This window comes from Leucopleurus acutus (genome assembly GCF_964270905.1).
Source record: "Leucopleurus acutus genome assembly, chromosome: 2".
Classification (NCBI taxonomy): domain Eukaryota; kingdom Metazoa; phylum Chordata; class Mammalia; order Artiodactyla; family Delphinidae; genus Leucopleurus; species Leucopleurus acutus.
The window spans coordinates 181,762,936-181,786,555 of NC_139143.1; the positions used below are offsets into that span (position 1 = coordinate 181,762,936).

General features: G+C 48.4%; 1 protein-coding gene across 1 annotated transcript in view; it reads left to right on the forward strand.

The window, feature by feature from the left end:
• The window catches only part of CASP9 (caspase 9), a gene marked incomplete at its 5' end in the record, with an annotated part of 30,141 nt that extends 6,803 nt beyond the window's left edge, over positions 1 to 23,338 (forward strand). The window contains 7 exons of the mRNA XM_082865320.1: positions 7,393 to 7,427; positions 8,351 to 8,527; positions 8,956 to 9,045; positions 10,222 to 10,369; positions 18,696 to 18,875; positions 19,509 to 19,618; positions 21,173 to 23,338. Coding sequence (XP_082721446.1) covers positions 7,393 to 7,427; positions 8,351 to 8,527; positions 8,956 to 9,045; positions 10,222 to 10,369; positions 18,696 to 18,875; positions 19,509 to 19,618; positions 21,173 to 21,262 — 830 coding nt within the window. The 3' untranslated portion in view covers positions 21,263 to 23,338. The remainder of the gene's footprint in view (positions 1 to 7,392; positions 7,428 to 8,350; positions 8,528 to 8,955; positions 9,046 to 10,221; positions 10,370 to 18,695; positions 18,876 to 19,508; positions 19,619 to 21,172) is intronic.
• Between the last annotated feature and the right edge of the window lie 282 nt (positions 23,339 to 23,620).

Sequence of the window (23,620 nt, forward strand, 5' to 3'; positions counted from 1 at the left end):
TGTGCAGTGGTAGACAGGGCAAGCTCCTCTGTTATCATGCCCCATTTACAGGGCAGGAAGCTGGGCTCTGAGAACAACTCAGTCACAAAGCAAGTTCAAGGTCAGAGCTAGGACTTGGGCCTTGGTCTCCTGGCTTAATAGAGCGACTGCCCCATCCACCCATGATCTGCTGAAGGATGTCCCTTTTAGGAGCTGGGCTGGAGGCTCCTAAGTACTGCACAGGAATGTTTCCCAAGGTCGGTTTCATGGTGACCCACAAAGGAAGAGTTCTGTAGTCATACCAGTGGATGAGTAGGATTAGGGCCATCAGCTGGACTTCTCAGAGCCTTTAATAAGTTAATATGGGAAAGTGTGCTCTAGGTCAAGGTTTCTCAAGGGGGAGGGGCAATCTCCCCTCCCCACAAGAGACATTTGGCAATGTCTAGAGACATACTTTGTTGTTACGACTGAGGGTGGGTGAGTGCTGTTGGCCTCTAGTGGGTAGAGGCCAGCGTTGCTGCTAAACATCCTACAATGCACAGGACAGCCTCATGACAAAGAATAATCTGGCTTAAAATGTCAAGAGTGCTGGGGTTGTATATACATACTGCTCTGGAGTATGAGTGTTAATAATAATCATAGCTGAGCTCACTTTTAGTAAGTTGTCAAATGTGTCGGGTTTTATGTACCTCACATGTACTAATGAACTGAGGCATCACCGCAGCCCTATGAGGTTGGTAGTTGCTCCTCTTATCCAGTAATACAGATGGGAACTGTAGCGGCCCCGAGACTGAATAACTTGTCCAATGTCATGCAGCTGGTAAGTGGTAGAGTAGGGATTTGAACCCAGGGACTCTGGCTCCAAAGTCCAGATCCACTCCATCTACTGCCTCATAAAGAACTAATTCTCTCATTCTCTTTCTTGTTCCTGTTTTGGTGCCATTTACTCATTAGTTCACTCAGATATTTACTGAGTACTTGCTGAGACCTAGGCATCAGCCTGGTGTTGGGGACGCAGCATTAAACAAAGCTGCAGAGTCCATGCCTTCACATGGGAGGGTCAGACATTCAATCCATGCCTGCATAGCTGGGTCTTTAATCACCGCTGTGGTTAGTGCCTCAAAGAAATTGAATACAGTGCTTTGGGGGACTTACCAGAGTGGGTGGCTTTGTCTTTTGATGTTCGGTGGGAAATGCCTTTTCCTTCGGAATGGAATTAACTTTCTTAGTTTTGGACATGATGCCTTGTCACTGCTTGTCTCAGCCAGGACCGCTTGCAGGGGGCGGGCTGGGAGAGCTGTTGGTGGCGGCATGAGTCAGGGTTCTCCAGAGAAACAGAATATAGATATAGGGATGTATAAAGAGATTTATTATAAGGAGTTGGTTCACGTGATTGTGGAGGCTGAAAGGTCCACAGTCTGCTCTCCTAGAGACCCAGGAAAGCCCACGGTATATTTGTGGTCCAAGTCCAGAAGCCTGAGAACCAGAGAGCTGATGCTGTACATTCCAGTCTGGGGGCGGAAGACCCATGACCAGCTCAAAGTCAGGCAGAGAGTGAGTGAATTCTCCCTTCCTCCACCTTTTTGTTCCATTCAGGCCCTCAACGGATTGGATGGTGCCCACCCACCGTGGGGAGGGTGATCTGTTTACTCATTCTGGAGATTGAAATGCTCATCTCCTCCAGAAACATCCTCCCAGACATACCCAGAAATAATGTTTAAGCAAATATCTGGGCATCCTGTAGTCCAGTCGAGCTGACACATAAACATAAATTGGCCATCATGGTGGCCTGCTTACCTGGGCTAACTTTCTTGAAAGTTGGCTTTTTAGCCCTACCTGGTCTCCTGGCCCCTTCACCGTGGAGCTGGTGAGTGTGTTCACCTTCTATTAACAGTCAAGCTCTCTGAGTCTCCAGTTCCCCTCTGGCAGCTGGGGATAAATGACAGTCCTTTGCAGCTGCAAGGCCTGCTCCGAGGAGTCAGTGAAGCCATTCTTGGAAAAGACTTCACGTGGGGCCTTGCCTCGGGCGAGCACTCAGGCTGGTTGGCTTCCTTCTGTGATTTCTGAGTTGGCAAGGGCCAGCGCTAGGACATCTACCCCTCCTTCCCTTGGGCAGCAGGGAGGATGTGCTTCCCCTCTTCTCCTTGTGCTGGAGACATGGGCATATGCCCAGTAATGCTCAGGCTATGACTGATTCTTTTGCACACACACTTGTCCATATGTGCTTCTTGTCCCCACGGGAGCTGTCATTTTGGGAAAAACGGCTTTCACGCATGGTACATCTGACCATGTCGTCCTCCGTGAGGGTCCGCAAGCGTGCCGTGCTCTTGTACCCCTCCCTGCCTTTGTTAGTGCTGTGACTGCTGCCTCGAGCCTTCCCTACCTCTTTATTTTGGTACCTTTGTCCGTTTACTCCTTCTACGTGTCCCTGTAGCCTATGGACCTCTCAAGAGCAACCATTTTGCTTTGTGTACCTTTGAAAATTTTTTATTTATTTCTATTTTATTTTTTATTTATTTTTGTAATTTTTACTTTTTTTTTGGCCGCGCCACGCAGCACGCAGGATCTTAGTTCCCCGACCAGGGATCGAACCCCTGCCCCCTGCAGTGGAAGCGTGGAGTCTTAACCACTGAACTGCCAGGGAAGCCCCCCCCCCTTTTTTTAAGTAAAAAGTAAAAAAAAAATTTCAAGCTTTATTTAGGTATAATTGACGTATAACATTGTGTAAGCTTAAGGTGATGATTTGATACATGGATATATTATGGAACGATTACCACGATAAGGCTAGTTAACACATCCATCAACTCACATAATTAACACTTTTTGTGTATGTGTCATGAGAGCATTTAAGATTTACTTGCTTAGCAACTTCCAACTATGTAATACAGTACTGTTAAATATAGTCACTATGCTCTACATTAGATCCTCAGAATGTATTCATCTTAAAATTGGAAGTTGGTACCCTTTGGCCAACATTTCCCCACTTCCCCAGCTAGCCACCACTATTCTACTCTCTGTTTCTATGAGTTTGGCTTTTTTAGATTCCACATGTAAGTGAGATCATATAGTATTTGTCTTTCTCTGTTTGACTTATTTCATTTAGCATAATGCCCTCAGGGTCCATCCATGTTATCGCAAGAGGCAGAATTTCCTTCTTTTTTGTGGCCTAATAATATTCCATTGTATATATACCACATTTTTTATCCATTCATCCTTCTGTGGACACTTGGGTTGTTTCCATGTCTTGCCTATTGTGAATAATGCTGCAGTGAACATGAGGGTGCAGATAGCTCTTCAAGATCCTGGTTTCATTTATTTTGGATATATACCCAGAAGTGGAATTGCTGGATCATATAGTATTACTATTTTTGATTTTCTGAGGAACCTCCATACTGTTTTCCATAGTGGCTGTACCAATATACATTTCCACTAACAGTGCACAAGGGGTCCCTTTTCTCCACATCCTTGCCAACATTTGTTATCTCTTGTCTTTTTAATAATAGCCATTCTAACAGCTATGAGGTATATCTCACTGTGGTTTTGATTTGCATTTCTCTGATTAGTGATGTTGAGCAACTTTCACGTACCTGTTGGCCATTTGTATGTCTTCTTTGGAAAAATGTCTATTTAGTTCCTCTGCCTATTTTTTAACTGGATTATTTGGGTTTTTTGCTATTGAGTTATATGAGTTTTTAATATATTTTGGATATCGATCCTTATCAGATATATGGTTTGCAAATATTTTCTCCCCTTTTGTAGGTTCCCTTTTCATTTTGTTGATTTTTTTCTTCTGCTGTGTAGAAGCTTTGTAGTTTGATGCAGTTCCGCTTGTTGATTTTTGCTTTTGTTGCTTGTAATTTGGTGTCATATCCCAAAAAATCGTTGCCAAGACTAGTGTTAAGGTCTTGTGTTTTCTTCAAGGAGTTTTATGGTTTCAGGTCTCACATTTAAGTCTTTAATCCATTTTGAGTGATTTTTGTGAATGGTGTAAGGTAGGGGTCCAATTTTATTCTTTTGCATGTGAATATCCAGTTTTCCCAACACTATTTATTGAGGAGACTCTCCTTTCTCAATTGTATGTTCTTTGCTCCTTTGTCATAAATTAATTGTTCATATATATGTGGGTTTATTTCTGGGCTCTCAGTTCTGGTCCATTGATCTGTGTGTTTTTCTGTCAATACCATGCTGTTTTGATTACTATAGCTTTGTAGTATAATTTTAAATCAGGGAATGTGACACCTCCAGCTTTGCTCTTTTTTCTCAAGATTGCTTTAGCTGTTTGGGGTCTTTTGTGGTTCCATATAAATTTTAGGATTATTTTCTATTTCTGTGAAAAATGTTGTTGGGATTTTGATAGGGGTTGCATTGAATCTGTCGATCCCAATTTTATGTTTTTGATGTCACAATTTATATCTTTTATATTGTGTATCCATTAACAAATTATTATAGCAATAGTTATATATAATATTTTTGTCCTTTAACCTTTATACTAGAGTTAAGTGATTAACACTCCACCACCACAGTATTAGAGTATCTGATTTTGACTAGGTACCAGTGTGTACTATATTTTCATGTGTTTCCATGTTACTAATTAGCATCTTTCATTTCAGCCTGAAGAGTTTCTTTCTGCATTTCTTGTAAGGCAGGTCTAGCAGTGATGAACTCCCTCAGCTATTGTTTGCCTGGAAAAGTCTTTCCATTCCTGAAGGACAGCTTGGCTGGGTAAAGTATTCTTGGCAGGCAATTTTTTTCTTTGACCACATTGCATATATCATCCCATTCTCTTCTTGCCAGCAAGGTTTCTGCTGAGAAGTCTGCTGATAGCTGTAAGGTGGTTCCCTCGTATGTGAGGAATTTTTTTCTTTTGTTGCTTTTAAAATTCTCTCTCTGTCTTTGATTTTAGACAGTTTTATTGTAATGTGTCTTGGAGAAGATCTTTTTGGGTTGAAATTGTTTGGGGATCTGTGAGCTTCTTGAACTTGGATTTCCAAATCCCTCCCCATATTTGGGAAGTTCTAAGCCATTATTTCTTTAAATAAGCTTTCTGTCCCTTTGTCCCTCTCTTCTTCTGAGACTCCAATAATGCATAGATTGTTTCTTTGTATGATATCCTACAGGCTTTACATACATAGGCTTACTTCGTTCTATTTCATTTTTTTTCTTATGTTTTCTTCTGAATGGGTAATTTCAAATGACTTGTCTTCTATACAGATTCTTTCTTCTGCTTGGTCACGTCTGATGTTGATGCTTTCTGTTGCATAGTTCATTTCATTCATTGTATTTTTCTGAGCCACAGTTTTTGTGTGTTTATGTGTTTAAGATTTTCATCTCTCTGTTAAACTCCTCATTTTGTTTCTGCATAGGTTTCTTGATTTTGTTGAATTGCCTTTCTGTCTTTTCTTATAGCTCACTGAGCTTCCTTAAAACAATTTTGAATTCTTTATTGGGCAAATGATAGATTTCCATTTCTTTGGGGTCAGTTACTGTGGAAAACTATTGTATTCTTTTGGTGGAATCTTGTTTCCTTGATTTTTCATGTTCTTCAAAGTCTTATGTCGCTGTCTTTGCATTTGAAGAAGGTGTAACCTCCTCCAGTCTTTACTCTTCAATGTGTCCTATATAATTGGACTTTTGCACCAATCGTGTACTGGAACTTCTCTGCTGGACTCCTGGACTTCCGCAAAGGCACTCTTGTCTGTGGGTGATTGTGAAAATTGGTGTTCTTTGGGAGGAGGAAGGCGGTAGAAAACTCTTATTCTGCCATTTTGATGATGTTACTCTCTCACTTTAGGGATCATTACTGCTAATTCAGGAAATGAATATATTTTTCAGTTGTAGATAATGGTATATTTTTGGGGTGCAGTGGAATTTTCGAAATGAGCAGTTGTTAAAGATATAAGTCTGTGGCCTAATAGGAGTCTTCAGGCTAGGTAAAACCATTTCCAATTTAAAAGATGGAATGTAAATGCATTTCTGGCATGACTTTTATTTTTTTATTATTATTTTTTGTGGTACGCGGACCTCTCACTGTTGTGGCCTCTCCCGTTGCGGAGCACAGGCTCCGGACGCGCAGGCTCCGCGGCCATGGCTCACGGGCCCAGCCGCTCCGCGGCATGTGGGATCTTCCCGGACCGGGACACGAACCCGTGTCCCCTGCATCGGCAGGCGGACTCTCAACCGCTGCGCCACCAGGGAAGCCCCTGGCATGACTTTTAAACTGGCAAAAGAATAGTTCCCAACAAGGTCCAGGCCCACTCTGAGCAATGAATGGCACCATAGTTGGGTCATGAGAATAGTCTCCAGTGTGACTTGGAGGTGGTCAATGTGTTCTATTTGTTTAAAAAAGAAAAAGTCCTGTAACCTTGTAGGCTGGTGGCCAGTTGACTTCTTGCTAGTTGAAATGAAAACTCTTTTGATACTGAAGGAAAAATGACCATCTTTACTTGTTTATTCATTCTTCAACTATTTCCTGAGGACCTACTGTGTGCTGGGCTCCATGGATTCCACAGAGAGGGAGCAGACCTGGAGCTTCCTTATGTCTTTCTGTTCTAGAATTTCACATAAATGGAATCACACCATATATACTCTGCTGGCTTTTTTTTACTTGGCCTGGGTTTTTGTGGTTATCCATGGTGTTGGCATGTAACTCATTCCTTTTTAGGCTCTGTGGTATCCCTTTGTTGTATGGCTGTATCACTGTTTGCTTACCCATCAATTTGTTTTTTTTATTTTTTAGTCTTTTAACAACTTTTATTTGTGACATACAGCAGCATTAATCATCTTTATCATGTTGTACATTACATCCCTAGTACTTACTTAGCATTTTAAATTAATTAATTAATTAATTAATTAATTTTGGCTGTGCCGGGTCTTAGTTGTGGCACACAGGATCTTCGTTGCGGCATGCAGGATCTTTAGTTGTGGCACACAGGCTTCTTAGTTGCGGCACGTGGACTTCTTAGTTGTGGCATGCATGCAGTATCTACTTCCCCGAACAGGGATTGAACCCGGGCCCCCTGCATTGGTAGTATGGAGTCTTACCCACTGGACCACCAGGGAAGTCCCCCCATCAACTTGTTGATGGACGTTTGGGTTGTTTCTAGTTTGGGGATTATGAATAAGTCTTCGGTGATCATTCATGGGCAAGTCTTTTTGTGCCCATTGTGCTCATTTCTCTTGGGTATATACCTGGGAGTGGAGTTGCTGGTCAGAGAGCAGGTGTGTGTTTAACTTTATTGGAAACTTCTAAGCAGTTCCCCAAGGTGGCTGTGCCACTTGGCTCTCACCAGCAGTTCCTGGGGGTTCCTGAGTTCCTGCTTCTCTGTGTTTCTGTGGGAGCTGTCCTCACAGTGTCCCTTGCCCTTCCCCTGTTGGACCCCGACATTCAAATTTTCCTTCTTTCTCTCTCTCCAGGTGCTCAGGACAGAGCCAAGGGAAATGCCGACTTGGTGAGTCTTCATGTGATTCGGGGCCAGTTGTGTTGGCTTTGGGTTCTTCGGCTCTCCACTTCCCAGATCCTTCCTGTAGCTGCGTCAGGAGCCCAGGGAACTCAACCCAGCTGGAGAGAGGGTCCCAGTCCCAGGCCTTCTACAGCACCCTGGCCCTGGTGCAGCTCTTCCTGCGGCAAATAGTCTAACTCTGCTCTTTCCTCGTCTGTGAAGTTTAGATCTGACAAGGGGTGGGCATCAGAATCGGCTGCAGCAGCCACCCCACACCAAGTCAGTCTCTGTCTTAGTCACAGCATTTATCGTGTGACTCCTGTGTGTCAGCCCTGGGCTTCGTGCTAGGACACCTGGGAACAGACCACTCGAGTTTCTAGCCCTCATGGAGCCACCAGCCTAGCAGAGGCTAGTCACACAAAGAAATATATAAGTATAAATACTGTTAAGTACCATAAGCAAAAAGAACAGGCTGCTGTGAGAGAGAACTACTAGGGAAACGTTGAACCTCTGGAGGAAGTGGCCTCAGACGCTCCGAGGGTGGCCCGGGTGAGCGTCTGCTGGCAGATCTGACCACACGATTCTCAGGTGCTCCCCTGGACTGGGCGACCTCTAGGTCCTTTTGGGATGAATGTCTAGGGGAGCTGGATTTCTAAGCTAGCAGCTCCTATCCCTGAGTACTGCGATGGGAGCTAATCTTTGGTCCCAAGTTTAGCTGTTCATCTGTCACACAGCTAGTGCGCACCCTAGTCTGCTTCGCAGTCTGGAATGCTGGGTGTAGATCCCAGACCCCTCCTTCAGAGGGAGGCAGACTGCATGCTCTGTCCCGTCTCTCTAAACTGTCTACCCCATGAGTGAAACCCAGGGGGTCACCTTCTCTCCCGAGGAGTGCAACGAGACCCCGGTTTACGTTGGTCCCCGTGCTTGGGCAGGCATACGTCCTGAACGCAGACCCCTGTGGACACTGCCTCATTATCAACAACGTGAACTTCTGCCACGAGTCGGGGCTCGGGACCCGCACGGGCTCCAGTATTGACTGTGAGAGGATGCAGCAACGTTTCCACTTGCTGCATTTCGTGGTGGAGGTGAAGTGTAACCTGACTGCCAAGGTATGGTCCCTGTGCACAGAGAGAGATGGGGGGCGGGCGGGGTAGTGTCCTGCGAGGGACCCTGGAAACAAATGACTCCCCAAGATGAGCCCTTCGGTCTGTAGGACTGTGAGAGGCAGTATGGTTCAGTGGTTACCAGTGCAAGCTTCAGACTCAGAGACCCGGGTTGAGGACTGGCTCTCCCACTCCCTGTGTGACTCCCAAGCCTTAGCTTCTTTGTCTAGACAGCGAGAACCATGCTCACCTCCTAGGGTCATTGTAGGAGTAAATAAAGAGTGCCTAGCCCAGCATCCCTTCCCCAAGGATGGTGGCTATTGTGATTGCTGTGACTGTCATTACTTCACTATTGGCCCTGGGAGCAGGGGGCAGGCCCGGGACAAGGACTTGATCCGTCAGCGGTCTGGCTCACCTTCAGCCCTCTCTTGTAGCAAATGGTCCAGGCTTTGGTGGAGCTGGCGCGGCGAGACCACAGTGCTCTGGACTGCTGCGTGGTGGTCATCCTCTCTCATGGCTGTCAGGTAGGCGACCTCATCTCCTTGGGCAGGTGCCTGGGAAGGCTGCCCTGAGAGGCTGTGCAGAGCCCCGTCCTTTCCTGTGTCCAAGACACCCTGGCCCTGTAGGAAGAGCCGCGGGGCCCTGTCCACCTCTTGTTGTTTTCTCGGGAGCCATTTTCCCTCTGGGGGGTTGATGCTCCTCCTGGGTGGCACGGTGTCCCTTGGAGAAGCTGTCTGGGAGAGGCAGGAAAAGACAAGCTGGATTTTGTTCAGAGCTGGGCTCAGCTCATAAGAGCTCCCAGTTCCTGCCTCGGTCCTGCTTGGTGTTGTTCCGGGCCGTTTGCTGCTGGCTGGGAGTCGGGACACTGGGACCCACTCTGGGCTTGGCCACTAATGTGCTGGGTCATTGTGGCCACGCCCCTCCCCCTTCCTGGGCCTCAGTTTCCCCATCTTTTGAGTTGAGGGGTTGGACAGAACAGAGGTAACAACCCCTATGGGTTGCACAGTGTTTTCAAAACTGGCAACTTTAGCACAAATGTCAGGATTTCCGGCTTCTCTTGAAAAGCCCCAAAGGTCTGACCTTATCAGGCCAGCATCCTCATGGAGCAAAGCTCTGGCCTTTGGTAGGGCAGGGGCTGCCCGTTTAGTTCTTTCATTCACAGTGTGGTTCCTAGACCGGCAGCCTGGGCATCACCTGGCAGCTCTCGAGAATGCGGACCCTCATTCAGAGCCTGCACCTTAACGAGATCCCTGTGCACATAAAGTTTGAGATGAATTCGTCTAGAATAGCAGTTCTCAACGTTTCACTGCAAGAGAGGTGCCTGAAGGACCAGACTGCTGGTCCCACTACAAGGGATTCTGATTTAGGAAGTCTGGGTGGGGCCCAGGAATTTGTATGTCTTACAAGTTCCCAGGTGATGTTAATGCTGCTGCTTCAGGGACCACACTTTGAGAGTAGCCGATCTGGAGGTAGCTGCCCAGTGTCCTCGAGTTAGGCTATCTGGTGCTTATAGGCATGTGAGTTTCAGACCCCTGCAGTAGAGGTGGACAAGGGGCTGCCCGGAACCGACCTGCTGTAAGTCAGCCTTGTGCCCCTGGGTGGGACCTTCTAACTGCTTGGCCCCCACAAAGCCTCTGAACAGGCTGTTGGATTCCTACCCTGACTTCTTGGGTTTGTCACCAGGATTCATGGTTTTCTAGGCTAGCCACCTCCAGTTCCCGGGCGCTGTTTATGGCATGGATGGATATCCCGTGTCTGTCGAGAGAATTGTGAACATCTTCAATGGAACTGGCTGCCCCAGCTTGGGAGGGAAGCCCAAGCTCTTCTTCATCCAGGCCTGTGGCGGAGGTAGGCCGGTCCTCAGCCTCCCCGCCCCTGTGAGTCTAGTGGGGAAGCAGCCACCGCCTACTTCCTTCTCCATCGCTCCCTCGATGTCCCAGGGGTTGATCCAGGCAGCCGGGGGCGTCCCACACATGGTCACTGCTCTCCGAATGTGGCACCCCCACCTAGCTGGAGTAGCTTCAGCTCTGTCCAGCCTTTAGAGGTTTGCGTCTTCCGTCTCACAGTGCCATAGCATCAGGGGATCATTCAGCTGTGGCCATTTCAACCCCAGAGACTTGGCAAAAACAAACAATGCAGAGGAGAGAGAAAACCTCTTTCATTTTCCTTATCATCATTCCCCTGACCTCCATCAACCAGGCTCCCTTCCCCCTTTCGCAGAGAAAGGGAGGCCATTGCTGAATTAACTACTGGAATTCCCAAAGGCTTAGGTTCTGGGGATTCAGTAATTTTTAAGGATTATTTAGATTGTTTCTAGTTTTGCTATATGTCCTGATTTTAAACCTGAGCCCTACTTCAATGTTACCAGGTTTTCTTATAAAATAAAACAAGAGGGAAGAGAGAACAACATTATGTGTCCTGGATTATGGGACATGATGGCATCTCCAGGGGCAGGGATGTCTGAAAGGCATATCACTTCCTTGTCCCTTGGCCTGATCTGCCAGAGAAGCGGGCATTGTTATACCATAGAGCTGTCAGCTTGCATGCCAAGTGTACACACCAGTGACCTGTAACATGGGCACCTGAGGCATATTCTTCTGCACACGGTGATTTGTCCCATACTATTCCACATTGGCGGGGGAGTCATGGGAGAGATTGTCTAGGAGGGCAGGCTCTGGTCATATGATTCATCCAGTAAGTTTACTGACCACCTGCTGTATACACCAGGCTGTAGAGATGCAGAGGTGGGGTCTCTGTCCCCTGGAACTTATAATTTGACGGGAACTGTGTTAAGTCACTATCATGACCGAGGCCTATAACTTGGCCACGAGTGATGGAGAGCACTGGGTTAAATCCTGCGTTAGCTACTCCCTGCACAGCCACGGGCCAGTTAATCTCTAGAAGTCTTGGCAAATAGGGATAGTAACAGAGCCTAGCTCTTAGTGTTACTATCTCTCACATACTAATCAGTGTGGCTCTTTTTTTTTTTTAAAATAAATTTATTATTTATTTATTTGTTTGTTTATTTTTGGCTGCGTTGGGTCTTTGTCGCTGTGTGTGGGCTTTCTCTAGTTGCGGCGAGAGGGAGCTACTCTTCATTGCGGTGCGCAGGCTTCTCATTGCTGTGGCTTCTCTTGTTGTGGAGCACGGGCTCTAGGCACGCGGGCTTCAGTAGTCGTGGAACACGGGCTCAGTAGTTGTGGCTCGCGGGCTCTAGAGCTCAGGCACAGTAGTTGGGGTGCACGGGCTTTAGTTGCTCCGCGGCATGTGGGATCTTCCTGGACCAGGGCACGAACCTGTATCCCCTGCATTGGCAGGCGGATTCTTAACCACTGCACCACCATGGAAGCCCTAGTGTGTCTCTTAACACACTTAACACATTGCCTGGTTCATTTTCCTAACTGGAAACATGGCCTCCCTCCTCCTGCTGACCCCAGAGGACTCAGTGTCACATAAGAGCCCCACCCCTGTCACCAGTGCAGTTATCTCAGAGTGATGATGACAGGTAGATGGAGAGGCTGCTGTTCTTGGGTTGAAATCCTTTGTAACTTGTCTTTCTTCTTATGATCCAGAATGTGTGGTCAAGTGATGTTCTTACTCAGAAGTGTGTGGTCCCTCTTTCTCTTGTGAATCAAAGGAAGAACAGACTGAAGGGTGAGCCGGGGTGCCAGCTTTCTGGGGAAGATAGCCCGTCTTCTGGGCCAGGGCCCACCCCACTGTCCATTCTCAGCAGCAAAGGAGGATCTTTGTGGTGTTACTCTTTGGACTCCTTAGCAGGGCCGCTGGGCCCTTGATCTGGGCCCGACCTCTTTGCCTCCCCCGCCTGGCATGCTGTGCCCACCCCAGTGCTGCTCAGCCTTCCCAGGACACCAGGGTCTGGCTTACTCCTCAGGCTTTCTATGTGCCATTCCTCTGCCTTGTCTCCTGGCCACCTCTTAATCATCCATCCTTCTGGTTACAGCTTATTGTCACCGCTTCCAGGAAGCCTTCCCTGAACACCTCCTTCCTTGCAGAAAGTCAGGGTTCGCGCCGGCTCTTGTGCTCCTGCAGCCCCCGTTCTTCCCTTGTCTTAGCACTTTCTCCTTGCATTCAGATGGCCTCGTCCCCTGGTCAGCTCTCTGAGGGCAGAGCCAATCACATCCGCCCTGCAGCTGGGTCCCCAGCCTGGCACAAAGCCCACGGTATGCTTGCATCTTATGTGCATTGTAATTGTTTGAATTTGAAATAGAACCATATAAAAATATGGTTTGAAGTAATGTGGGCTCCTGCCATTAAAAACAAAACCAAACAATTCACTGACAACAGCAGGATTCCAAAGCTGGAACGCAGTGATTAAGGTGCCACTTTCAGAGCGGCAGTCTCTGCTTAGCTCCCTGCTGCGGGATCTTGTGTTTAACGCTGTTGCCACATGGTGGCGCCACCGTCAGCTGAGGACAGAAATACCCAAATGTCAGTGACAGTTGTTTGGTGTCTGGTGACTGGTGTCGTGTTGTTTACAGGTCTCTGAATGTCTGCCCTGGATTTTGGTGACTCTTGTGTTGCTATTTTAAGATTCACCGTTGTTACAATTTAAATCAATTAAAAAATCTTCTAAATGTCATCCGCCCCTTCGTTAAGAGGTAGTGCGGGCACCAACACGGAAGAACGTGCCTCAAAGTCAGTAACTTCGGTGTGAAACTTCAGTGTTAGCATGATGAACTCAGCCAGAGCTGAGTGGCCTAAATTTTGGGGTGACCCCTCCAGAACTTTGGAGATCATGCTGAGAAGCTGGAAAGGAAGAATAACGTATGACAGTGGTTGTGGATTTTATGTGCTGAGGGAACGGCTCCTCTTCCCACTGTGAATTCTTATGGGGTGTTATTCTTCCTTGCAGGGAGTTTCGAATCAATAAGCCTCCTTAAGAAGAAAGCAATGGCTTAAATGCATAACCCATAGGCGAGGCCTTCCCAGCAGATTTGTAGGAGGATGACGTGTGGATGGAGACACAGCCAGCATCCCCTGTCTGACCCCTTCTTCCTCTGATCCCGATCCTCCCCTCTCAGATCCCATCGTCCCATTTTCACAGGCAGCCCCCACCCGTCTCCTTAGGCCCTTCCTACGGCATCCCCCACTGAAGCGCTCCCTCCCCCACTGCACCCTGCTTCCCCGGGCAGACCCAGCGGCAGCCCCAGATTCCCCTCTCAGGTCCCCTCCCCCGTCCGACTTCCCCTAGGACAGATTCGAGAATCTCGACCAAGCAAACAACCGGAAGCAGTGACCTGAGACAGCTATGCCAGCGTCCAGCTCTCACAGACCTAAGAGGCCCCCTTGGCAGGCTGGGGAAGCAGCAGGGTAGCTGAGAGGCGCAGAGTCCTGGTCCCCTGTGCGTTAGGTGTGAGACCACAGACAAATTACCGAGTTTTCTGAGCTTTAGTTGTATGGGGTGAGAGGTCAACAGATTTTTGTTTTTTAAAGGTTTTATTTATTTATTGGCCACACTGCACGGCAAATGGGATCTTAGTTCCTCGACCAGGGGTCGAACCCATGCCCCCTGCAGTGGAAGCACGGAGTCTTAACCGCTGGACCGCCAAGGAAGTCCGATCAGTAGATGTTGGGGTTATTATTATGGGGTTTCCAGAAGCATCTTTGTCCTGTCTCTGTCCCCTGTGGATGGGACCCCAGCTTCCCTGGGTGAACTGTGACCTCCCTCCCTCCTTGCTATTACCCACCGTGGATCTAGCCACACAAACCCTCCAGCTCTCCTGCCCAGAGACCTGCACGACAGGTGCTGTTTCTCCCACCAGGATTGCTCTCCCTTCTCACATGGGAGCCTGGGTCACAACCGCCTGCTCCAGCAACCCTCCCCTGCGGAACCCCGGGCCCCTCGGCCCTCTGCCTGTCTTTGCTGAAGCTCTTTTCAGCTGCTTCCTTTCTGAAGTAACACTTTGTACTCTGCAGTGAGCTCTGCTTTGGAGGCACTCATCCCAGGACATGTCCTGCAGCGTCACCGCCCCAGTGACTCTGTGGCTGCGCTGTGTGTGGCCCGAGTCCTGCCCTGACTCCTAACCCTCTGTTTTCCAGGCCTGCCACTGCTCTGGGGCAGTTTGGGTTTTAAAACAGAAAAGACAGAAAATATGGCAACTTAAAGAAAGAAACATCCAGAATCCCACGAGCCCGACATGGCAGCCTCATTTTGCCTTTTACCTTTGGATCTTGGCCGAGGGGCACGGTCTGCGTTTCTCATTGAACCCTATCCCTGAAGCATCACCCCACGTCTCCACAGTCTCCACTGTCACTGTTCAAATGGCTTCTAATCTTGCATTGTAGCGATACGCACTCACTTACTAAACCAATCCCTAGTGGTGGCCATTTCGGTGGTATCCAGTTTTTGGCTCACATGACCACCAGTGTCTTTGTATTGAGGGCTTTTGGCTTCACTTGAATTATTTCCTTAGGAAATTACTGAGTCAGGGGTGTAAACATCTCCATGGATCCCATTACCTATGACTTAATGCCTTCTTTGGTTTCCATAAAAGGGTTTGAGGTAACTTAAGGAAGTACAAGTGATGTAGGAGAACAAAATACAGAGAAAAAGAAAACAAGGAGGAAATAGAAATGCAAGGAAAGAAGAGGAGTAAGTTTGGCACCTAGAAGTGCATCTCGTGAGGTTCTGCGTGCTTGCTAGAGGTGGCCCGCAGATCGTCTTTGTGCTTTCCAGACGCTGAGGCACGATAGGGTGAGGTAGAATCGCTCATAAGATCCACCTTATTTGGTATTTGTAAGACAGAATTGCCAAGAATGACAGTTTTTCTCCCCTGGGTTGTCTTAATAGGGGACACTGTAAGATAGTGGACAGTTGCCTCAACTGTATACCTACCAAAAAATAAAAGAGATCAGTTTTATATCTTTTGTTTTTAAAAAATTTTTATCTATTTGGCCGTTCCGCACAGCATGCAGGATCTTAGTTCCCCAGCCAGGGATCGAACCCGTGTTCTCTGCTTTGGGAGCACGGAGTCTTAACCACTGGAATGCCAGGGAAGTCCTTTTTTTAAATTAAAAAAAAAAAAAAAATTCCAAGTCTCAATGTAAATTGAGGGCAGAGTTTTTTCAGTTTGGGTGTTTAGCTCCCCAGACAGGATCCCATCTTCTTCTTTTTTTTTTTGGCTGCACTGCTTGGCTTGCAAGATCTTAATTCCCTAACCAGGGATTGAACCTGGGCCCTCGCCAGTGGAGGTGCGGAGTCCTAACCACTGGTCCACCAGGGAATTCCCCCATCTTCTTATTTTCTGTCTTCCTCAGTGCCCATGTTGGTGCTCTGTACCCCAGGGGTAGTCCGTGTGTATGTGTCTCTGCCATCTGTGTCATAAACCATGATTTTAAGGAAGCCTTTATCGTAACCTGAGGAAAATCCTCATGATGCCCTGATAAGGGAATAAAGCATGATTAGTTGAACCTGCAAATAAGCAGGTAAAAACAAAACACAAAAGATTGGAAGGAGGTGCAGCAAACCATTAGCCATGGTTGTCTTTGGCTGCTGCCAACATGGCCAGGCTTTGTTTTGTTTTGAATCATAATGTTGAGATTTAATGTGTGTTTGGGGAAGAAGCCACAAATATGGTTACAAAAAAATCAACAAGGACAAAATGATCAAAGTGCATAATAATTGGTCGGTAAACTCATGAGATCAAAAGTAGTTCATGCTGGGCTTCCCTGGTGGCGCAGTGGTTAAGAATCCGCCTGCCAGTGCAGGGGACACGGGTTCGAGCCCTGGTCTGGGAAAACCCCACATGCCGCGTAGCAACTAAGCCCGTGAGCCACAACTACTGAGCCTGCACTCTACAGCCTGCAAGCCACAACTACTGAGCCCGTGTGCCACAACTACTGAAGCCCGCGCGCCTAGAGCCTGTGCTGTGCAACAAGAGAAGCCACCGCAATGAGAAGCCTGTGCAGCGCAACGAAGAGTAGCCCGCACTGGGGCTTCCCTGGTGGCGCAGTGGTTGAGAGTCCGCCTGCCGATGCAGGGGACACGGGTTTGTGCCCTGGTCCGGGAGGATCCCACATGCCGCGGAGCGACTGGGCCCGTGAGCCATGGCCGCTGAGCCTGCGCGTCCGGAGCCTGTGCTCCACAGCGGGAGAGGCCACAACAGTGAGAGGCCCGTGTACCGCAAAAAAAAAAAAAAAAAAAAAGAGTAGCCCCCGCTCGCTGCAACTAGAGAAAGCCTGTGCGCAGCAACGAAGACCCAATGCAGCCAAAAATAAATAAATAAATTTATTAAAAAAAAAAAGTTCATGCTCATTAAAAAACAAACAAAATCAAAGTCCTCAGAGGTGTATAAAGGTGAAAAGTCAAAGTCCTGGGCCCATCCCTACTCCCATTCTTGTTCTTCAGGAGAGCCACCGTTAACAATTGGTGTTTCCTTCCAGACTTTTCTCTTTATCTCCTGTCCATTTATCCATTATATCTATGCCAGACAGGTCATACGTTATATACTGTTCTGTGACCTTTTGGGGGGTAATTTTTTCTAATTTAAAAACGTTGTGATAAAATGCACATAACATTTACCATGGTAAGCAGTTTTAAGCGTATAGCTCTGGAGTGGTATTAAGTACATTCACGCTGTCGTGCAGCCATCACCACCATCCATGTCCAAAACTCTTTTCATTTTGCTAAACTGAAACTCTGTACCCATTAAGCACTAATCCCCATTCCCCGTTCCTCCAGCCCCTAGTAACCAGTATTCTGTTTTCTGTTTCTATGAATTGGGTTACTCGAGGCACCTCATGTAAGCAGAATCATGCAGTATTTGTCTTTCTGTGACCGGCTTATTTCACTCAGCATAATGTCCTCGGGGTTCATCCATGTTGTAATGTGTCAGAATTTCCTTCCTTTATAAGGCTGTATAACGTGACTTTTTTTTTTAATCTATATGCTGTTTTAATTAATTTATTTATGGCTGTGTTGGGTCTTTGTTGCTGCGCGCGGGCTTTCTCTAGTTGTGGCAAGCGGGGGCTACTCTTCGTTGCGGTGCACGGTCTTCTCATTGTGGTGGCTTCTCTTGTTGCGGAGCACGGGCTCTACGCGCGTGGGCTTCAGTAGTTGTGGCGCATGGGCTCAGTTGCTCCACAGCATGTGGGATCTTCCCGGACCAGGGATTGAACCCATGTCCCCTGCATTGGCAGGCGGATTCCCAACCACTGCACCACTAGGGAAGTCCCAGTGTGACTTTTTTTTTTTTTTTTTTGCGGTAGGGCCTCTCACTGTTGTGGCCTCTCCCGTCGCAGAGCACAGGCTCCGGACGCGCAGGCTCAGCGGCCATGGCTCACGGGCCCAGCCGCTCCACGGCATGTGGGATCTTCCCGGACCGGGGGCACGAACCCGCGTCCCCTGCGTCAGCAGGCCGACTCTCAACTACTGCGCCAGCAGGGAAGCCCCCAGTGTGACTTTTTAATGACATAAAATTTAGCATTTTTAACTATTTTAAATTGTACAATTCAGTGACGTTAAGTACATTCACAATGTGTGTGACCATCATCACCATCTAATTCTAGAACATTTCATCTTTCCCCAAAAGAAACTCCTTACCCGTTAGCAGTCACTCCATTCCCAGCCCCTGGCAACCAATCTGCTTTCTCCTCTCTGGATTCGCCTCTTGTGGACATTTCATGTAAATGGGATCATATTCTGTGGCCTTTGGTGTCTGGCTTCTTTCACTTAGCATGTTTTCAAGGCCCATCCACATTGTTTTCTGTATCAGTACTTCATTCCTTTCTAAGCCTGAACAATATTCCATTGGATGTTTATACGACATTTTGTTTATCCATTCACCTGTCCCTGGACACGTGGGTGGTTTCTAGCTTTTGCCTGTTGTGAATAATGTAATGAACGTTGCTGCACAAGTTCTTGCTTGAGCACCTGGTTCCCATTCTTTTGGGTGTATACCTTGTAACTTATTTTTATAGCTGTTTTAAACATTTCTGCATTCTTGCCCTCACCCCCAGCTTGACTTAATGAATGTGGAAAACTCTTGTTATAGTAAAAGTAAAGCTCCTGTTTTGATTTCCTGCCCATGTTTGTCCAGCACTAGGCCCCTGGCTCGAGAGGAAACCAGGCCTCTCAGGATGGTGGCACCAAGACCTGGGAACTCTGGTGTGGGTGTTTTCACTGCCAAGTGTTGTCTGTTTCTGTTTCCTGCAGAGCAGAAAGACCAGGGGTTTGAGGTGGCCTCCATTTCCCCTGAAGACAGGACCCCTGACAGCGACCCTGAGCCAGATGCTACCCCGTTCCAGGAAGGCCCAGTCACCGTCGATCAGCCGGATGCCGTGTCTAGTTTGCCCACACCTAGCGACATCTTGGTGTCCTACTCCACCTTCCCAGGTGAGTGGATCGTGTGAGAGCTTGTCCTTCCAGCCAGCAGGTCCCCCCATCTGCCCTAGAAGCAGCTGTGTTGTGAAGAAAAGACCTGCGTGTGAGACTTCGTTCTGCCTCTCGTGACCCTGAGTAAGTTACTTCACCTCTCTGAGCCTCAGCTCAGGGCGAGGCAGTCAGGGTGCCTAGAATGCAAAATGTGAGGAGGCATGCATTCTTGCGTTGGTGTGCCTCACTCGCTTCACCCTCATCCTGGCCCTGCCTCAGTCTTCTCATCTTTAAAATGGGTATATCCATTGTACCTTAGGGATCGTCATGGTGATTTTAACAAGGTGGCTGCTCCCCCACTGAGCACAGCGCCTGGCACATAGCAGGTGTGACAAGTGTTCGTTTCTTTCCTTTCTTATCCCTCGGGAGAGTCACTTGACTTCTCCGAGCCTTGGTTGCCTTGTCAGGAAAATGGGAACCGTGACCAAAGTCACAGGGTAGTGGTGAGGATGAAATTAAGATCACGATGGGACAGAGCACAAAGATGTGGGCTGCTGCTGGCTGTGTACATCAGTCAAAGTGCGGAGGTGGGCCCGTCTGCATACGTGGGGAGGGGCAGCTTCCCAATGAAGTTCAGCCTTTCTCCTTCGGCAGGTTTTGTCTCCTGGAGGGATACCAAGAGTGGCTCCTGGTACATCGAGACCCTGGACAGCATTTTTGAGCAGTGGGCTCACTGCGAGGACCTTCAGACACTCTTGCTCAGGGTGAGGCTGGTGGGAGGGCCAGTGTGTCCTCCCCAGGGCAGGTGGGGGGGCTGAGCAGGGCCCCAAGCCCAAGCCAGAGGTTTCTTCTGCACCGGGCTTGCCCTGAGAGTTGCTGCTTCTGCTCCTTCTAATGCGAGAAGTTGCCGCCTGCAGCGACATTTGCCCGTCACGCAGAAGACTGCTTTCCCCGGCCTCTGAGGCCCCAGGCTGACACCTCTGTCCGCCCACTGATGGAGCCAGTCCTCAGTGCCGGGGTGGGATGGCCCAGTGCCTGGGCGTGGCCCTGAAGGCAGGTCGCGGGGCCTACACCCTTTCCCCACTGCACGGCCTTCTACTCTTGACCCTCGAGAATCATGAATCCTTTTAGTGTCTCCCCTTCTGGAAGGCCGCAGTGACAACAGGGAAGGACAGCCGCATAGGGCCCCACTCAGAGCAGTTACTTTCTCCAAGCGTCTCAGAGCACGCATGGGCCCCTCCTGCTCTGCTCAGGTATTTTGTGCCGCGAGAAGGAGCTATAAGGGCTGGGACCTCCTCCTGGGGAGGCTCCGGCTCTGAGCTTTGCTGAGCAGAGAGAAGAAAAGCAGGTGCAGGGCCACCACGCAGCCCGACTCCAGGGGGCGCCATGAACCATGGCCATGGATAAGCGGGTCTCAGAGGCAGCTGGGGGCCCACCAGGGCTAAGCAGTGCACTCGGCTCGTGGGCCCAGTCTCTTCTCTCAACTTTCCTTCATGCAAACCTTTCAGTCTGATTTGAACTTTGTGAATTTCTGAGCTTTGAAATTCTGAATTTTGAGTTTTCTAAACTTAGTTGAGATGCTTGTTCTCTAACCCCTCCCCTATCCCCCCGCCCAGCGTGCGCGTGTGCACACACACACACACACACACACACACACACACACACACACACTCAAGGAGGCTGCAGCTAGAGTTTTTTTTTTAAAATTAATTAATTAATTAACTTATGGCTGCATTGGGTCTTTGTTGCCGTGCCCAGCTTTCTCTAGTTGCGGTGAGTGGGGGCTACTCTTCGTTCCGGTGCGCGGGCTTCTCATTGTGGTGGCTTCTCTTGTCGCGGAGCATGGGCTCTAGGTGCGTGGGCTTCAGTAGTTGTGGCACGTGGGCTCAGTAGTTGTGGCGCATGGGCTCTAGAGCACAGGCTCAGTAGCTATGGTACACGGGCTTAGTTGCTCCGCGGCATGTGGGATCTTCCTGGACGAGGGATCGAACTCATGTCCCCTGCATTGGCAGGTGGATTCTTAACCACTGCGCCACCAGGGAGGTCCCTAGAGTTGTTTATAAAGTTCTGACTCGGTGGGGACTTCCCTGGTGGTCCAATGGTTAAGACTCTGTGCTCCCAATGCAGTGGGCCCGGGTTCGATCACTGGTCAGGGACCTAGATCCCGCATTCCGCAATTAAGACCTGCACAGCCAAATAAATAAATAAAAATAAATAAAATAAAATTCTGACTTGGTGGACGCTCCCCCAGCCCTTCTTTGGAATTCTTACTTCAGTCAAGAGAACTCACAGGCCTCCCTGTGGTCGTGTTTTCACAGGTTGCTAATGCTGTTTCAGTGAAAGGAGTTTACAAACAGATTCCTGGCTGTTTTAATTTCCTCCGGAAAAAACTTTTCTTTAAAACGTAATGAGGCTGGGGCCTCTCACCCTGCCTTACCTTTCGCCCCCAAACCTTCCTGCTCCAGCCCTGGTGGCGGCTGAGGCCTGGACTTTCCTACAGCTGTGGCTGACACCCATTGAAGGATTCTGTAGCCTGTAGAGGTCTGCTCTTTCCCCCTCCGGGCTGCAGACAGGCTCCTAGCAGCTTTCAAACTGGAGCCAAATGACCGGCGATGGAGGAAGGAGAGCAGAACGCCGTGGACACCACAGGGCTCTTCGCCAGTGGCCCGTTCCTGCCTAGTGGCTGTGGCCTGTGACCCCTGTGTTTTCTCCACATCAGGGCTTCTCAACCTCAGCACAGCTGACATTTGGGGCCAGAGTCCTTAGTTGTGGGGCCGTCCTGTGCACCGTGGGCTGTTTAGCAGCATCCCTGGCCTCTCCCCACTAGGTGCGAGCAGCACCCCTTCCCCGAGTCGTGACAACGGAAACTGTCTTCAGACGTTGCCAAATCTCCCTGGTGGGCCCCCGCTGGAGAACCACTGAGCTACAGGACATTTTGGTGACAAACAGACCAGCATCTCTTTTAGATCAGCAGTTTGGGCTGCTAGAGTCTGAAGAGTTAGAATCTGTGAATCCTAAATGAAGTTTTAAAAATTATCAAGTTTTGTCTATATTACAGTGTTCTTAAAAACAAAACAATACAAAACCTTAGGTGAATGTGGACTCTCTTTCACCTATTGCCCCCCCACCCCCCATTTTGCTCTAACTCTTTATTCTTCCTTATATAAAGGGGACTTCGGATTTTTGGGAAACATTTCCCCAGCTCTTATTTCTTTTGACTTTCCCCCCTACCCCATCACAGGAAGGTGACTGGGGTGGGAGCCGTGTGTTCGGGGAGGTTAAGTCACCTGTCCAGGGAACACAATTAAGCAGTGGAGAGACCTGGCCAGGCCCAGGTCTTCTTGAGTCCAGCCCGTCCCTCCAGGTGCCTTCCTGGCTGCAGGACCCGCACCCTTACCCCCGCCGCCAAGGCCTTTAAGCTGCCTCGACCCCAGCCTGTTTCTTGCTTTCAGGGCCCTAGATATGAGGACGATTTGCTAATAAGACTCTCACCAAGATGTGATTCATGTAGTTGTCATTTTATTATTATTTTCCTCTTGTGACCTTTCCAAGTCCGAAACAGTCCCGGGGACTTTTGGTGGTTAGTTATTTTCAATCACCTGCAGGACACACACAAGAAAATAATCCGGTCAACCCAGCAGAGCAGAGCCTTGCTTGCAGGTTCCCGGCTTTCTCCCTCCCGGCTCCGCGCTGCCCGTGTGAATCAGGCGGCCCGCGTTGAAGCAGCTCTCCCCTAGGGGCTCTAATGATGCTCCAGAGAAAAGATGTCATCACAGCCTTACACTGACCTGTTGGGGCTTCCTGTAAAAAGCAGTCTTAGCCTGGAGTTCAGTTTGGACTTCAGGGCGGGGGGCCTGGGAACTCTTAAAAAATTATATGCCGGACGTATGGACGGGCATGTTTGTAGATCTCGTTTGTTTCTCAAAAGGTTTGAGAACCCCTAAATTGTTAACAATCCCTGCTGTTGCCAAGGCACCATCACGTGCTGGGAGTGGGGCTGTAACCCGTTTTCAGAGGCGGTTTGGCATCTACTAAACATCCTAACGTGCCGACTCCGTGATCCAGTGACGCTGCTGGATCTGTGTAGCATAGATGCTCTCATCAGTGTGCAAGGATATACGTCCAAGGATGTTCACTGCAGCCATGTGAGAGTGGCAAATAGGAAACAGATGAAAGCTTCATTCATTATATTCATACTATGGAATTTTATTTAGCTGTTCAAAAGAATGACATAGATAGATGGGCTCACATGTAAGGTATGATATGGTGTTAAGTGAAACGACTAAGCTGCAGAACAGTAATGGAGAGTCAAATCCTATTTTTGGTTAGAAGACAGTATGTTTATATGTACGTATATAGATATTTTGTAGATGCACCGAAATAAATCCAGAAGACCACACACCAAGCCACTGGCTATGATTATCTCTGGGGGGGTAGAACTGCAGATGTCATACAAGGGGGATGTCTACTTTTTTACTTGATATACTTTTTTTTTTTTTTTACTTGATATACTTTTAATACACTTGATATGCTTTTAATATTTTTACCAAGAGTATGTATTACCTTCTAAAATAAAAATAAAGCTGGTGAATGCTGAAGATTCATGTGTTGCTGTCATTCAGCGAACATCTGTTGAAAGGATGAATGCCCTTGGCCACCTGTCTCCTGTCGCTTCCCAGCCCCTGACCTTGGCTCGTCACTTGTCTGGGTTTGGAACTCCAAGCTACACACGGTGTGCCCCTGGGCTGGGACCACTGCAAGGCTCC